The 17599-nt window shown below is 46.4% G+C and overlaps 1 protein-coding gene across 2 annotated transcripts; it reads right to left on the bottom strand.

Moving 5' to 3' along the window:
- Nucleotides 1-780: 780 nt before the first annotated feature.
- On the bottom strand, nt 781-10630 carry HPX (hemopexin). 2 transcript variants are annotated; one of them, XM_033206614.1, is made up of 10 exons: nt 10452-10630; nt 10243-10301; nt 10059-10130; nt 9757-9878; nt 7960-8113; nt 7025-7237; nt 6632-6763; nt 1513-1643; nt 1267-1429; nt 781-1127 (listed from the first exon to the last, which is right to left on the bottom strand). In XM_033206614.1, the coding sequence occupies exons 1-10, from the start codon at nt 10532-10534 to the stop codon at nt 868-870; spliced, it is 1389 nt and encodes a 462-aa protein (XP_033062505.1). In that variant the 5' UTR covers nt 10535-10630; the 3' UTR covers nt 781-867. The 2 variants fall into 2 exon arrangements, with proteins under 2 accessions (XP_033062505.1, XP_033062506.1); XM_033206615.1 differs by having other exon boundaries at nt 9757-9875.
- Between the last annotated feature and the right edge of the window lie 6969 nt (nt 10631-17599).

Raw genomic sequence — 17599 nt, 5'->3', positions numbered from 1 at the left:
TTAAATCGTTGTCAGCAAATTTGGAACCCAAAGCCTTCACCAATTTATGACCAGAAAATAACCAAGCACTGCAACCTCCTTGCAGGTGACATGTGCTGGTCTAGATGGTGCAGATACCCAGGAGGCTAATTGGGTAGGCCAGATCCTCTGTGCCAGCAAAGCTCCTGAGGCTCCAGCAAGACTCCCAGGAGCCGTACTCTGCAAATGTGCTTCATGATGCCAGGTCCCTAAATCATTATTTCTCCTCTCTCTCCAGCTTGCCTCTGACACACAGCTGGTGTATTTCTGTTTTCCCGCTTCAACTTCATTCCACTTGTCATGCCTAACTCATGGCAACCCAAGCCACGAGTGGTGTTACTTGAATCACCCGGAACCACAATTTGAGGTCCCCCAGATTGGAGATCCTCCCCTACAACTCTGAGCCAATCCTCTTTGCACATGCTTAGTTGCCCCAGGCCCTGTTGTTTCTGATGCCTTGCGGCAGGGTTGTGGTCATCTATTAGCAAGCTGAATCAGAGTCCTAGCCCCATCTCTTACTTGCTGTATAAACTCAGCTGTTCCTCTTCCTACTGTGGTTCTCTTTCCTCCCACTATGTGTAGATAGTCTGCAAAAAGCCAGTTTATGATCCGGACCTAAGAATCATCTGTGCAGAGATGAGGTTTGCCCTTTAGTCCTCCCCTTCCTTTTTTCTCACAACCTTGTTTGAGCTCAAGAGCCTCAAAGGAGAAGTCGCTACTTTTCAACTCAAAGAAAGACGTAAGATTGTTTCACAACCAAGGTCCCTTGATTCAAGCAAAGAAGCAATCTGTCTTTATTATGAGGAACTGGGGAGGTGAGGCCAGGCCAGACTCATGTCAGAAGGCCCCTCAGTGAGTGCAGCCCAGGAGACTGGTCACTTTCTGGGGCTGCGGAGGGGACTTGGCTGCATTCAGTTTCTCCACATCACTGTAGCAGTACAAATTGGGACCATGGATGAGGTACAAGCTGGGACCATTGGTGGAACATGAGTTAGGGCCAAGGGACTTTTCCACACACAAGGCTCCGTCCACCTTCTCATGGGGCCAAGGAAGCTCTGTCCACGTGGCTTGAGCTCCTGACTTCAGGTCCAGCCACCACAGCCGCCGTCCTGGGGAGAAGGCACCAAACATAGCATGGCTTCCATGTCATGGGGATCCTGACCTAGGCTTTCTCATGCCCTGGTGGGGATCTATGCTACAGACAGGTAAGAGAACAAGCTGCCCCCTAAGCACCCAGAAACCCCTCACCTGCCATGATATGGAGCCGAGAAGATCCAGGGCAGACAAAGGCCGCATCCACAGAGTCCAGGATAATCCCATGAGGGCTCCCGACTTCCTTCTCCAGCCGCTTTGGATAACCGCTTACTAGGGTATAGCCGCCCTTTGTCAGGAAGACATATACCTGAGTGTCCTGGAGGACAAAGGACAGTAATCAATACAGAGTTGGATATGCTTGTCCCAGTCTCCACCTCAAGCCTCTTCCCCAATACACACCTGGACCAGATAGAGTTTTTCTTCCCAGGAAAAGGCAGCATCCACTGTTGAAGGACCCTGGGGCCACTGATGAGCAATGGGCCAGCTATGCCAGCCATCCCGGCTGGTGTCCAGACGCCAGTAGTGGGTCCCTGTAGAATACCATAGGTTGCTCTAGGGCAGCTGGCAGAAGCCCAGGCAGAGAAGAGACTAGTGATGATTGCAGAAATGAGTCATGAGAGGGAGAGAATGCATCCAGAGACCAAGATGGAAGAGGCCAGGTGAGAAGGAGAAATAGAGCAAGACTTGGTCAGTAATGTTGGGCACTGTGGCCTGGTTGGAACTAGAATCAGCAGGTGCCTGAAAGAAAGGCAAGTGTGAAGAACAGTGGCTAAGTTTCCAGGTAAGGCCAACATCATGGGGTTGGCGGGCACTCCCTAAGGATCTCAGGTGTCCATGTGCAGAGATGTGGTTATAGATAATGAGATACAGTGTCCAAAAGTTAAAAAGGAAGCACTGCTTCTGCTGAATGTTCTCACTCTGGCTGTGTTCTCCAGTCCCTCCCTGTGAGGTGGTGGGAGAGTGAGGGAGTAGCTGGGCTAGCACCCCATTTTTCTTCTCCTCTTTTCACAACAACTTATTAAGGAATTATCTACGCTCCCATTTATCTTTTTTCCTCAATCCTCTTCTATTACACTTCTGTTTTCCTCAACCATTGAAATTGTTCTTATCCAGGTTGCTAGTATTCTCCAGTTTGCCAGATCTCATGGTCAATTCTCTGTTTTCATCTGACCCCACCTCTCAGGAGCACTTGACTGCTCGCTACTTCCTTCTCCTGTAAATGTCTTTTTCTGGAACTTGGCTTCTGTGACACCAGGCTCTCCCAGTATCCCTCTTATCTTTTTTGACTACTCTTTTCTTCAACCTGATATCTAATATTGGAATCCCCTAGTTTGGGCCTCTTCTCTTCTCTCTCTACCCTCACTTCCTTGGCAATCTCACCTAGTCCAGGGGCTTTAAATGCCATCTATGTGCTGATGACTTCCAATCTGTTCTTACCAGCTCTGACTGACCTCCCCTTTGAGCTTTAGGTTCCAAATCAGTGCCAATAGGCACCCAAAACCTAATATGTCCAAACTGATTTCTGCTCCCAACACAGGACTCCCTAGTCCTCCCCAATTTTAGAAAACAAAGCCACCAGCCTCTCAGTTGCCGAGTCTGCAAAAGCTGAGTCATTCTTGAAACCTCTTTTCCCTGATTTATTTTTAAATAAATAAAAAAATCATTTATTTATTTATTTATTTAGAGACGGAGTTTCGCTCTTATCCCCAGGCTAGAGTGCAATGGCGCAATCTTGGCTCACTGCAACCTCCACCTCCCAAGTTCAAGCGATTCTCCTGCCTCAGCCTCCCAAGTAGGCTGAGATTACAGGCATGTGTCACCATTCCCAGCTAATTTTGTATTTTTAGTAGAAATGAGGTTTCACCATGTTGTTCAGGCTGGTCTCAAACTCCTGACCTCAGGTGATCCACTCGCCTTGGCCTCCCAAAGTGCTAGGATTACAGGCGTGAGCCACTGCGCCTGGCCTATCCTATCTATTAGTTAATGCTGTCAGCTCTACCTCCAAAATATATCATGCTGACTCCTCACTACCTCTGCTGCTATCATCCTAGTCTAAGCTGTCATCACCTCTAATTTGGACAACTGCAGGAATTGCTAGCTGGGTTCCTTGCTTACATGATTGTACCTTTATAACTTATATTCTGCAAAAAGTCAGAGTGATCTTTTATAAAAAATGAGTTAGAATATATCACAGCCCTATTCAAGACCTTCTGATGACGCCCTTTTATGGTTGAAAACCCTTACCAGGTCTAGGTAACCTGGCCACTGCCTTCCCTGCTCTTTCAAGTCACCCACCTGCTCTTTCTCTGTCTTCCAGCTTCACCAGGCTTCCTTCTTGATTCCTTGAAGTATGTGCTGCTCACCCTCCCTAAAATGCTTTTCCTCCAGCACATTGTGTGGCTAATTCCTTCTCATCACTGAAGTCTCAGCTCAAAAATTATTTCTTCAGAAGAGGGCCCTCATTCTCCTCACCTCTATGCCACTATCCTGTCTTATTTTCTTTACAATCCTTAATATTACCTAAAAGTATTCTCTTTCTTCCTTTCTCTTTGTCATTGTCCTCTCACTTTAGCAGAGCCTATCAGGGCAGGCATCTCGTCTGCCATGTTGACTACTGTATCTCAGTGCCTAGGACAATGCCCACTACTTATCAGATACTCAACAATATTTGTTGAGTAAACACCTAGTGTTCTTGCTGCAACCACAAGTTCTCTTATTAGCTGTGTACTGAGTATATACTGTTGACTGATATATCCACCTCCCCTGGGAGGTCTCCCACTGAAATTACCCTGCTCAGGAACCGTATTTATTTTATTTTATTTTATTTTGAGACAGGGTCTCAATCTGTCACCCAGGCTGGATTGCAGAGGCGCAGTCATGGTTCACTGCAATCTCTGCCTCCCACACTCAAGCAATCCTCCTACCTCAGCCTCCTGAATAGCTGGGACTACCAGTACATGCCACCACACCTGGCTAATTTTTTGTATTTTTAGTAGAGATGAGATTTCACCATGTTGCCCAGGCTGGTCTACAACTCCTGGACTCAAGTGATCTGCCTGCCTCAGTCTCCCACAGTGCTGGAATTATAGGCGTGAGCCACCACACCTGGCCCAGGGGCCCTATTTTGAGAACCAGAGCTATGCTGCTTTGTGCAGTGAAGTAAGTGATGAGTCCCCAATCCATTAATGTAGCCAATACATAGGCTGGCAATCAACCACTTTAATGTGGTGTGGTCTAAAAATATGGACTGGGCCATTCAGATTCCCTCTCTGGAAATCTTACTAGGAAAAAAGAACAACTGAGGGAGGTATCAGTTGGATCTGAGACTGAAAGATCATGAAGTAGTGAGAAGGTGGAAAGAACATGATGGTCCATGTGCAAGCCAAAGTTGTGAAGAAGCAAAGAGAATACATAAATACCTATGAGGGGCCTGGCACCGTTATTTATGCCTGTAATCTTAGCACCTTGGAAGGCCGAGGCAGGCGGATCACCTGAGGTCAGGAGTTCAAGACCAGCCTGGCCAACATGGTGAAACCCCATCTCTACTAAAAATGCAAAAATTAGCTGGGATGGAGGTACACGCCTGTAGTCCCAGCTATTTGGGAGGCTGAGGCAGTAGAATCGCTTGAATCCGGGAGGCAGAGGTTGCAGTGAACCAAGATTGCGCCATTGCACTCCAGCCTGGGCCAGAGAGTGAGACTCCATCTCAAACAACAGCAACAACAACTACTACAACAACAACAACAAAACTATGAGGCAGAGAAAGAAAAAAGATTTACCATGCTGTAGCTGGGTCATGTTGGTGTTTTTACCAAGATAGTGCATTCTCACTTCTCACCTCAGGTAGGAATATATATATATATAATATTATATTATACTATACTATACTATATATATTATGTTATATATATAATATATATATATGGGTTTTGTTTTGTTTTGTTTTGTTTTGTTTTTTGAGACAGCGTCTCACTCTGTCACGCAGGCTGGAGTGCAGTAGCATGATCATGGCTCACTGAAGCCTTGAAGTGGATGGGACTATAGGAACGCACTACCACACTCAACTAATTTTTACATTTTTTGTAGAGATGAGGTTTTGCCATGTTGCCCAGGCTGGTCTCGAACTCCTAGGCTCAAGTTGCTCAAGCGATCCACCCGCCTCAGCCTCCCAAAGTGCTAGGATTACAGGCGTAAGCCACCATGCCCGGCCTGGATATATTTAATATAAAGTGTTCTCTCTATGCTGTGTTCACTCAACAGCAATGGAACATACATGACAACACTTTTCATTTAGGAGTTCGATAGCATTCTCATTATGGCCACATTGCCTTGAAGTTCTGTGATCTCTAAATGGCTTGATGTCTGTCTCTATTTCTGTGTGTTTCCTGTGGCCCTGCTTTCACAAGCTCTCACTCACTCTCTCTCTTTCTGAATTTCATGTTGTCTGTGTGTCCTCCCAATGGGCTCCCACCATGGCTGCATGTTCTCTTGATACTTATATGTTCTTACTATGGCATATGTTCTCAGTTTAATGTTGTATTTTCACTAGAGGTGTGTGTTTCACCTTAGCTATATGTTCTTATTATAGTGTGCGATTGCACATTCCACTGCTGTGGAGATTTGCTGTCCATGTGGTTATGTATTTTTCAACAGAACTTGATAGTCGTAACTGGTCAAATTCGTCCAAGGGTGAGGAGCCAGAAAATTTTTGTGTGAAAAAATATTTTCACTATCATATATTCTTACCACTGTCCTAATTATACATACATCTTAGGTTGGATATTGATATGCTTGCTCACTACTCTTGGGGATATTCTCAACTGGGCAGCATGACTATTTACTGCCTGACTGAACTCAGAACAGCCCCTAGGTATTATTAGATGGTTTTTACCATCTAATACCATTGATGCCACAGGTCAAGGGAGGGGTATCTCCATTGGCTGCTCAGAGGAGAAACCTCCACAGGCTAGTGAAGCCAGCTTCTAAAGGTCTAAAGTACCCAACACTTCTCAGCTGGTTCTCAGCAAGGAGAACATCTCATCCCCAGGCAGTGAGATACCCAGGGGTCTGGACATAGGAACCAGGAACCTGGAACAAGATGGAGTTCTGAAGATAAACAGGGGGAGTCAGAGGACTCAGAAAGATATGCAAGAACAAAGGGAGGCAAGGAGGTACAGAGACACATAGAAGTCCAGGGAGCAAAGGAGAGCCAGAAGGCTCAGCAGGGCATTGAGCAAGGAGAACACAAAGAGTCATAGGGGCCCAGAGAGGTCCACAGACGGCACAGCCATAGGAGGAGATGGCAGACAGGTGGATGAAGTTAGGGGCTTGGGCAATGACAGAAAAGATTGAGAAATATGCCTCAGAGATAAGGGATGCAGAAGGGCATGCAGAAGGATGGGGACAGAGGGGACAAAATAAGTGACACAGTGATGACAATGGAGAAATGTGTCAAGAATGGGAGATACAAGTAAAAGAGATGTGAGAGCACACTGGGGGAGTTGGGGGCATCTCTCACCACTGAAGGCATAGGTGGCACCATGGTTGTCAGACATCAGTGCAGACAAGACTAGATGTGGGCTACAGCGCATATATTCAGGGCCATGGTGGGTACCGTTCCCATGGCCACTCCCATTCCTGTGTCCATGGCCTGGAGAGAGAAATGGGTGAGGAGAACACAGAAGGAGGCCAGAGGTCAGAGTGAGGTCCAAGGTGGAAGAGATGGCTGGGGTTAGTGGGGTGTGAGTTTTCCCATATGAGGGCAATGGGAAAATTCAGAATGGAAATGGGGCTAGATTAAGGGCCAAGGTGTTGCACACGGAGTTAAGGTAGGAGCTAGGACACATGAGATCCATAAGCTCAGGGAAGGTGGATGAATTCTGACAGGTCTCAAGTGCTAGGACTTTCTCACCTCTGCCAGGGCAGGGCATGAAGTAGTCTCGGACATCCAGCGGGTACCTGGGAGGCACCTCTCCCGTGACAGGGTTGAAGCGCAGGAATTGGTTACCCTGGAAGCAGTAGTAGCGGCCCAGCCATCTCAGGGCAGAGGAGCAGTTCCCAACAGCTGACCAGTAACGCTTCTTCATGGTTCCCGTAGCCAAGTCCCAGAACCATTTGTGGTCACCTTTGTCCAATCAATCAACAGGCATTCGGTGAGACCGAGTTATACCCTCCTTTGTGCTTTCTCTGGGTCCCAGGATGGGCCAGATAATGGTACTGACCACATGGAGCTCACAACCATCAGAGAGACAGCTAAAGGAGAGTGATCATACACCAAAATTCAGCAGCAAAGCGCACAGGATCAGTTCAGCAAAGGCAGTGGGGAGACTCAGGGAAAACTTCCCAGGGAAGATGATACTTCAACTGAAATCTGAAATAGGAGTTAAAAGGCACACAACAAGGAGAGATGGAACCCCATAGAGAGGAAAGATTCCAAAGCAGGAAGGAAACTGAGTGTACAGAGAATAGCGTAGGGTTTCTGGAGCTTAGTGTTAAGGTAAAGGTATGATAAAAGTCAAAGCTGAAGGGCCAGTAGGGATTTAGCCATGGAGAGCCTTGTATGTAAGACTAAGGAGGGTAGATTTGTCTTAAGGGTCATGGGGAACCACGAGGTTCAGGGAACCAAGAATGTAATTCACATAGAATTACACTCAGTTACCTTCACCAGAATGACTTCCTCTCCTTCCCTCACTTGACCTCTAGACCATAAGTGGCTTCTCTATTTCCCTTCCTTAAAAAGCCACATAGTGGCTCCACCACCACCATCACTACCACTATTACCATCACTACTGGCATCACTACCAACCCACCACTACTCCAGGTTCTTGGATTCCAGCCTGGACTAACCTTGGAAGAAGAGGATGCCTTCAGCTTGACATTCTCCACGGTGACATTCCACGGCTGCATCCAGTGGGGATGGGATTCCAGGAAATTTGTCTTGGAGCAACTTTGGGTATCCTTTCTCCTTCTTTTCAGGAGGGTATACCCAGATTTTGTCCCCCTGCATTTAAAAGTACTCTCTTTTTGACTGTACATCCCCAGACACTGCCACTCTGCATTTACACACATTTTTTATCTATTGTGCTTATACAATATCCTCCTGTGGCCCCACACATTCTCAGTCCATCTGTGGACAACAATGTTCTGTCCTTTTGCACAATACACACCCTCAGTTTGTGCAAATCCAGTCACTATTCCTATAACACACATACCTCTAGCTCTGTACCCAGACACTCCTGTGGCACATTTATCTGCAACACCATGAGTGTTGACAAACATATCCACAAATGTTCATCCTGCAATCATCCATACATTAGTACATTCATTTCTTCATTCATTCATTCATTCATTCAAGAAACAGTCACTGAATAACTACTATATGCCAGGCATTGTGAGAGGCACTGAGGATGACAAGACTCTGTCTTTCACTTCGGGAAGTTCACTGTACAAAAGCAGAAAGGACTCCTACAATCCTAGCCATGCAACAACCAAGGTGTAGTGTAAAGAGCGCACTGAGAATATAAACAGAGTGCCTAAGTCTGCCTAGAGAACTTGTGGAAGGTTTCACACCACAGAGGAAGCACTGGGCCCAAAAGCTGAAAAATCAGCAGGAAGTTTCCAGGTTGACAAGTGAGGAAAGGGTGTTACCAGCAGAGGGAGCAGCATGCAGAGCCCAAACATGAGGAAGCAGTGTGCTCCCACTTCATGTAGATTTGTATGGCTGGCACACAGTGAATGTGGCCGGGGAAGAGATAAACCTGAGAAGATAACCAAGGCCCAGATCATGAGACCCTGTGTGCACTTGGTTTGTAGTAATCAGGCACATTTTGGGGTCATTTACTGAAACAGGAAACACTGGAGGAAAGGTTGGTTTGTAAAGAAGATGCAAAGCTTCGTTTGGGGGATGTTGAATTTTAGATGCCTGTGGAACATATAATTGGAAAAAGATGTCTGGAGTTCAGAAGGTAGATCTAGATCCAGTGTCCACAGCATAGATATTCCTCAGAGCCATGGTGATGATTGAGATCACTGAGGGAAGGTATATGGAAAGGCTAGGATGGATCCCCAAGGAACATTAGGGAACTGGTTGAGAAAGAATGAGACATTTGAAAAGAGAGAGAAAAGAGGCAGGAGGGAAAACAAAGTCAACAGTCAGGACTTCCCCAACCACACAGCACCTTTGGCAAGGTAGGAGAAGGCACCCCTTCCTCTGAGCAGACACAGCCTGGGTCACATGGGACTTCGCGAGCACAGCAGACTGGATTTCATGCTCCATATGCTCTTCTGGCCAGGTGCCATTGTGTTGGGAACAATTTGCCTTGCCCTTTGAAGAGGACTTGATACAGGGTCATAGAAGGCAAGAGAAGAAATTGCCAGGGAAAAAAGGATGGCCAGCAGTGTAAAGTACAACGGAATGGTGTAGAACTAAGACTAGGACTGAAGAATAGCCACTGGATGGTGTACCTGCCAGGCCCACATGCATGCACACTCCCCTAGCCTGAGCTTTTACAGGAAAGGAGGGCACATGGGAAAGAAATCTGCTACCTATTGCTATGGGCTCCATGCCAAGGCCATTTGGGGGAAGGGTCCCCAGTGTCAATTCTAGACCTCTCCAGCCTGGCCCTGATTTTGGCCCAGCAGTACCTTGATCAGAAAGACACTGTTGTGACCACGACGGAATGCAGCATCCACAGGGCTGGTGAAATTCTTCCATGTCTCTGAGATTAACTCCCGGGCCCATTTGTGACTCTTCCACACAAACTCTCCTGAAAAAACCCACACTCACTGAGGGGCCCAGTGAGAAAACTTTGACCAACTGAAATAGCTTGAGAGAAGCTGTCAGTGATACCCTCAGATAATTCCTAAGACCTCCCACAGACAGGGATACCCTTCATGAAGGAGAATAAGTCTAAGGTCCTAAATACCCCAACCTCAGTCCCTCCTACCTTTAAAAAACAGCATGGTTCCATTGTCATCCAGGGTGGTAGCATCAAAGCTCCAGCCATCTGAGCAGCGTTCTGGGGCGGAGGTAGGGAGATGGTAAAGTAAAAAACAAACAAACAAATGAAGGTGATAAAATGCAGAGACACAACCAGACAGTTAGATAGACTTTGAAAGTCAGGGCCTCACCAGTCACATCTGGGTCTGGCTTGGTCTCGCCTTCAGCAACATTCCCATGGGCACTAGTCCTAGGGAGAACAAGATAGATATCTGGGTCCATTGGGATTGATTCCTTTCCCATAGCTCCTGACCCCAAATTTGACTGAGGCCTAAAAACTGGCCCTACCTTACCCTAGCCCAGAACTCAATCCCTCACTTCTAGTCCCAGCTTTACTCACGGAGGAAGAGGGTTGGCAATGGCCAGAGACCAGCACAGGCTCCACAACCCCAGTGCAACGGGTGCTCCCAGTGCCCTAGCCATGCTGAGCTGCAGATGCCACAGGACAGCTCTGGGTGACCAGTTGAACTCTCTATATAAAGTTGGCAGCAGCACCACCCCCACCTCCAACTCCACTGGAAATGAGCTGTCTCCCAGGACTAAGCCAATATTGGCTGATTACATCACTGCAAATAAGGTCAGGGTCTGGACAGAAATCTGAATCCAACACTCCCTTTTCCCGGCAGCTGCCCCCCAACCCCCTTCAGCAACTTTCAAGCAGTGACTGGGTTACACTGCTGATGTCCAGCTGTGACTCTCATACTGGCAATGGGTCCAGGTGCCCATAAGAAGCAAGTAGACTGAGGATCACCTTTTATGACTGAGTTTATCTCCACAATGGGGGAGGTGAGAAAAGGAGGGAACTAATGTTTCTCTGTACCGTGTCAAGCCCTGCTCTAAGGCAGCTAGAGACAGCAATACTTACTACATTTAGTAACCACACACACAGATAAACTCACTTAGAAATGCTCAGAGAACAACTTTTTCCAAGCTTCATCAGGGGACTTTCTGGGGCATGCTCAAGCCTCTTCAGCTTTATCCTTGGGCTAGTGAGTCTGGGGACAATAATGTCTCACTGTTGTCAAATATCCAAGCCCCATGCCCAGCCTCTCACCTTCCCTGACTGGCAAAGAGCTTTGCAAAAAGTGCCTGGAAGTGAAGGGTTGACAGTAATGAGACAGGAAGAGGAGGTGTCTCTCTTCCAGAGAGTACCACCACTACTAGTAATTAGTCTTTCTTGGTAGTTTCCACCTTGGGGGAAAATGCTTTATTTACCCAACACAGAACAAATAGAACTGTAACTGGGGTTTCACAATATTTATAACTGACTCCTGCTTAAATGCTACCTTCTCAGTGAAGCCTTTCTTGATCACGTTATCTAGCCATTTCAGACCCTTGCTTGTTTTATTTCACTTACTAAAACTTGAAATTCTTTCATCTGTCTACTTATTTGGTGATGGTTGTTGTTGCTTTGCTTTGTTTTGCCTGTCTTGTTTACCATTATATATCCCTGACTCCTAAAATAGTGCCTAGCATATAATAGTTGTTCCAGAAATATTTGTTGAATGAAAAAAATGCAAAAATGCATTTCAAGTACTGAGTAGTGTTGCTAGTGTTACAGTCAAATTTCTGACAATTCTCCCCTGTCTAGGGTAGGAGAATATTAGGAATTGGGGGTAGGTTATGGTAGTAGGCATAATGAGATCTAAGAGTCACAGACGCCCTTTATCTGACAGTCATGTTTCTCTCTCCAGTGTCTCAGCCCCACATCCTTCTCTTCCTGGGATCTCACCTGCTATCCTCAGTACTTCCTGGACCCACTCCCAAAGCTGACCCATTTCTATGAGAGATTTGCCTACTGAGTCAGAAAAGAATTATGGGCAGACTCAGCTATGGGTCAGGATGAGGTTCCAGGACCCCTGCTCCTTAGCCAAGGCTGAAAGAGCCCTGATCCCTCACAAATGGCTCCATACCCCTGACAGTCCCATATATAATCTTACCAAAAGTCTTAGATCCCTTTTCTACTCTGCAAAGTTTCCTTCCAACAGGAAAACAAAGATTCCGGAACCTCTGGAACAACATGTCACCAGGCCTCTACCATTAGGTTCGATGGACTCTCATGACTTACGAATGAAAATGTGCTGTGAACATCATTCCCTCCTCATAGGTCAGTGGGCAAGGCTGGACTCTCTGAGTCCTTGGCAGCCTGGGCAATGCCATCACTGCTACAGCCAATGTCTCACACTCACCTTCTCCCCATTGCAAGGTATGTCTTGTTTCTGGGTGTTAGGCAATGGGAGCCACTATTCCAAGACTCCCCCTTACCTTTTCTTTCCCTCTCAGCCTCTGAAACCTTATATTCTCCCTCCTGAGCACTCCGTAACCCTCCATCAGGAATTTTCTCAACAACTTGTCTCCAGCTGTCAGAACCCTGCCTGAATCCCATAGATTTTGCTGGGCCTGCCTGGGGAGAGGGAAGCTTTCACCCCAAGAAACAAACACCCCACAGAAAACCCATAGTGAGTCTTTAATAGTCCTACTAGCTGACTTGCCAGTCCAAGGCTGCAGTCTCCTTCTGGCCTAACAGGGCTGTTCTGAAGGCATACAGCACATATACTGGATGATCATTTTTCAGCTTGACCCCTTCCCCACATGGCCCTGGTCCGCCTCACAGCACGCCTGGATCCATCTATCCCAGAATACTACTTTATGGTCCCTTTTCACTGCTGCTTCCTAATTCACCTGTGTACCCCAGAATGGCTTAGATACCATTACTGGAGCTTCCTGCTCCACCCAGGGACTAGGCCAGCAGAGTCATCTGCACTGCAGGCAATCCAGGTTGAAGTCAAGTTTCAGGCAGGAGTTGAAAGTAGAAGATTGTATGCATTTGGGAACCGAGGGCTGTGAATATGTTGGCCACCCTGGTGTTGGTCACAGGGTACAAGCCAAGACTTCTCAGGGTACTCAAGACTCAGCAGCCTTGCTTCTCTTCCCTTCACTACAGGAGGCCCCTTCTGTGGGTCCTCAGTCCTTCCCAGGCTTCCTGCCTGGGCTGAGGAAATAAGCTTGTGGGTACTTGGACCTGAGCACCCCCTGGAGGCCGCAAGAATCAGTGCACTTCCGCCCTTCAACTAGAGGCCAGAGCCCAGGAGTTTTTCCTCTCTGAAACTGGCCTCCATAGTGTTCGTCCCTCACTGCTCTCAGCCCTGTCTGTGCAGCCTTAGTGGCATGCACCCTTCTATGCTTCTTTCCCTTCCTCTGCAAACCTTGCTTCCCAGAATGGATTTGGGGACCCTAATGTCTTGCTTCTCTGGGAACTCGAGCCCAGAGAAATTCAACCATCTCTTTTCCTGTGTAGTCTTCTCAATCCTCCTAACCAGCAGCTTTTTGACTTCTCCCAGAAGGGGTCTGAACATGAATCTGCAAATGTTTTCATGGACAGAGCTTCCTCCTGCGTTGCCAAGAGTCATAAGCTGGACACTGACCTACTATCCCTTGGAATGGCTATGTCCGTGTCCAGCCTGCTCTGCTGTTGATGAGTTCTCTGACCTTAGCCATTTCTCCTGGGTCCACTGAGTGCTAGGTGTGGTGGGCCTGAAGCCTGTGAGTGTATACTCCAGGGAGCAGGAATTGAATGTCCCCTTTCCTCAGGGGTAGGAGGCTTAGGGATAAAGCTCCAGGCAGCCAAAGAGCTTGCTAATCCCAGCTGACCCCTCCAACATAAACATTTCCTCTTGCTCAGTCTATAATGGGCCTTCTGAATAGTCCATTCTTGCTTCTCTATCAATAAATAGTAATAATTTGCTCATATCTATTGGATACATGTCTGGCACTTGATATGAATGATATCATATAATTCATATCATAGCACTTGCTATGGTTTGAATGTTTTTGTCCCCTCCAAATTCATGTGTTGGAAGCTTAATTCCCAATGTGCCAGTGTTTGGAGGTGGGGACTCATGAGAGGTGTTTAGGTCATGAGAGCTCTGCCTGATTAATGGATTAATGCTGCTATAAAAAGGGCTTTCAGAAGTGGATTCTCTCTCTTCTGCTTTTCTGCCACGTGATGAATAGCATTTGTCTCCTCCAGAGGATGCAGCATTCAAAATGCCATCGTAGAAACAGAGACCAGGCCCTCACCACACACCAAACCTGCTGGGCACTTCGATCTTGGAATTCCCAGCCTCCAGAACTGTGAGAAATACATTTTTGTTCACTATAAATCACCAGTCATGGGCATTTTGTTATAGCAGCACAAACAGACAAAGGTCGTACTATTAGTCCCATTTTATGAACGAGGAAGCCAATATTAGGTATCTTAGCCACATCACATTGCTAGCAATTGGCAGAGCCATGATTTAAAACTTGGGTGCCTGACTGCTAGGGGCGTATTCCTACAAGGATAGTGTGTTCTTAGCAAGGGGTTTGCTGGTAAATATTTAACAACTGCTCTCTAGAGGGGAAAAAGCACTGATTTGTAACATTTGCTGATTTTTGTGATATAAATACTCCTACCATGGCCAACTTGAAGCTACCAACAAGACATCACCAAATGTATAGTTGGGAAGGGATATACAGTAACACACTGCATGCAATATTCCTACCATATAGATATAAATAATCATAAGAGCACAGGGGATAGTAAAATAATTAGGAAGTAATTAGTTTTAAGTACCGATTATCCTTGGTTTTAATAGAATGCATTTAAGTTTATATAGTTTGATTTTAAATAATAGCTGTGTTTTAACAACCAGCTCTCAAAATTCTAAATTTGACAATCAGCTCTCATGAGCCAGCTCCAGCACCCCAGTTTACCATGCTGCCTTTGTGTACAGGACAAGGATCCCACCTGCTTTAGTCACTGCTATATCTTCAGCACTGAGAACAATGCCTGAAATACTGTATGTATTTAATAAATATTTAATCCTGTTATTCCTACTTCCTAATTATACATAAAATCTGTCCATTTCTCTCTGCCTCTTTAGTAATACGAACACCATCTTTTCTTGTCTGACAATTGAAATAGCTCTTCTACAACACATTCTTTATAACAACCACAGTGATCTTTAAAAATGTATCTGAAATCACCTTATGCTCCTGCCTAAAATGTTTTCTTGAAGTCAGCTGTAATTTTTTTTTTTTTTTTTTTTTTTTTGAGACAGAGTCTCGCTGTCACCCAGGCTGGAGTACAGTGGCACAATCTCGGCTCACTGCAACCACTGTCTCCTGGGTTCAGGCAATTCTCCTGCCTCAGCCTCCTGAGTAGCTGGGACTACAGGCGCATGCCACCACACCTGGCTAATTTTTTGTAGAGATGGGGTTTCACCATGTTAGCCAGGATGGTCTTGATCTCCTGACCTTGTGATCTGCCCATCTTGGCCTCCCAAAGTGCTGGGATTACAGGCATGAGCCACTGCACCCGGCCTAAGTCAGTTGTAATTCTAATGTATACACAGTCTTCAAGAGGAACAGTTTAGAGATGCTATTTTCTGATTTTCATTCTCAATTCTGTTCCTACCCCACAGAATCACTGTCCAGTTTAAAGTTTGTTTCACAGGGTATCCCTTTCATTCTTATCACTTAAACTTTTCGGTGGTTTACTGTTATACTCCAAACCAAATCCAAGCTCTTTACCTTAAATGATCCAAGGCAGGCCTAATTCTCCAAACTTGTTCCTTTCCTCTCTCCCTCCAACCTCCTTCCTTTCTAGCCACTCCTGGCCTCCTTTCAGATTCTCAAACACATCAAGATCTCAACCCCTCAGGACCTTTGTACTTGTTTTTCCTTTGTCTGAAAATCTCTATCACCTCTTAACACAGCTAGTTCCCTACCCACCCGCTCCAGCCCTACAGGTCGCTGCTTAAAGAGGCCTTTCTTATTCACTCTACTTAACACTATATTCTCTATGATTGTATTCTATTCATTTCCTTCACAGCTTGAACTCAAATTGTTATTACACATTTAGTTCCTTGTTGCTTATTTGTCTGCCTTCTCCACTAGACTGTAAGTTTAATAAGGGCAGGGACCATTTCTCTGTATTCCCAGGGCCCATCACTCTGTCTGACTAATAGTAAGTACTCAACAAATACTTGTTCAATAAATAAATGAACCTGCAGACCACAAATGGCCACAGGGCTGTTCTGATCACCAGACAGCCCTATATGAGCAAAGTGTGAACGCTTGAAGGACCACAACATTCTGACAGCAGGGGCTTTGCTGTGCCCCCCAAATCTGTGACAATCATTCAAGACCTGGCCTCCACTGTCAGGCACTACTTTCATCTACTTGGCCCCAAGGCCTGAATTGGAAAGAAAATGCCCACCACGGCTGGATTTAGAAGGAACAGAATGACTCCACCTTGATGTACCTTTTCCATGGCATAGGAAGACTACCTAATCTGAATCTATGGAAATCAGCCCTAGCAGCCTGTTCTTAGGCTAGTAGAAAAGCCATTTGTGGCATCCCACCCAAGGAAGGTCACCCTTACCGCCTTTTTATTCCCCTGCTACTTTTAGGTGTTCACAATGTAAACATGTGAGAGGTTGAGAGCTGGAAGCTTTGAGTTTCCATTCTGTGTTACTGCTGGTGCCTTGCTCAAGATAGGGATGGAGAAAAATAGAGCATCACCTGAGAGCTCTCGGGGAGGACTCCACTGGTGCTGAGCGACTGATAATTGAGCACACCATCTCTGCTGGCCAGGGCATGGGCTTAGGCAATTCCACTCATAATCAGAGCCAGAAGGGCAGGCTCCATCAGAGCGCCTGCACTAAAATAAATCTTCAGGGAGCTCATCTGTCCCTCCACCTATCAGGTTTCTTTCTTGTGTGTGTGTGTGTGTGTGTGTGTTTTGAGGTAGAGTTTTGCTCTTGTTGCCCAGGCTGGAGTACAGTGGCATGGTCTCAGCTCACTGCAACCTATGCCTCCCAGGTTCAAGTGATTCTCCTGCCTCAGCCTCCCAAGTAGCTGGGATTACAGGCACCCACCACCACGCCTGGCTAATTCTTATATTTTTAGTAGAGATGGGTTTCACCATGTTGGCCAGGCTGGTCGCAAACTCCTGACCTCAGGTAATCCATCCACTTTGGCCTCCCAGAGTGCTGGGATTACAGGTGTGAGCCACTGTGCCTGGCCTATGTATCAGGTTTCAGCCAGTGGGCCAGAAAGGACCAGGGAAGTAAATATAACCAAGATTTCCATATAGTCCAAATGGGACCCCCTTGATCTCTACAAAGCCCCCATGGTCTTAGACAGATCCATGGATAGTCCCTCTTATCCTAGCCCCAGGAATTGTGCTATACCAGATCAATGTCTTGATCTTTTCCATGACTTCTCATGATCTACCTTCCCAGATCCAACATTCCCCAAATCTTGTTGAGTGCTTTCTCTGCCAGCCATCATGCTAGGTGCAAGGGGCACAAGGGTGAACAGGGTGCTATAACTTTACCAGTTAGGAGTATGACAGCTACAGATTCAAATCTGGGCTCTGCTCTTCATCAACAGTATGATCTATTTCTGTGAGCTTCAGTCTTTTGTAGAGAGAAATCATAG

Source organism: Trachypithecus francoisi, unplaced genomic scaffold (genome assembly GCF_009764315.1).
Source record: "Trachypithecus francoisi isolate TF-2019V2 unplaced genomic scaffold, Tfra_2.0 Lachesis_group8, whole genome shotgun sequence".
Lineage (NCBI taxonomy): Eukaryota > Metazoa > Chordata > Mammalia > Primates > Cercopithecidae > Trachypithecus > Trachypithecus francoisi.
This window is presented reverse-complemented; position numbering and strand designations above follow the sequence as displayed.

What these genes read in the sequence shown, in the direction of transcription:
- HPX (XM_033206614.1), bottom strand. Translation starts at nt 10,534, where the DNA reads ATGGCTAGGGCACTGGGAGCACCCGTTGCACTGGGGTTGTGGAGCCTG. An exon ending in AAAAACTCTATCTGGTCCAG is followed by an intron (nt 1,430 to 1,512) that starts GTGTGTATTGGG and finishes TTTGTCCTCCAG; the next exon opens with GACACTCAGGTATATGTCTT. An exon ending in TCGGCTCCATATCATGGCAG is followed by an intron (nt 1,128 to 1,266) that starts GTGAGGGGTTTC and finishes CCTTCTCCCCAG; the next exon opens with GACGGCGGCTGTGGTGGCTG.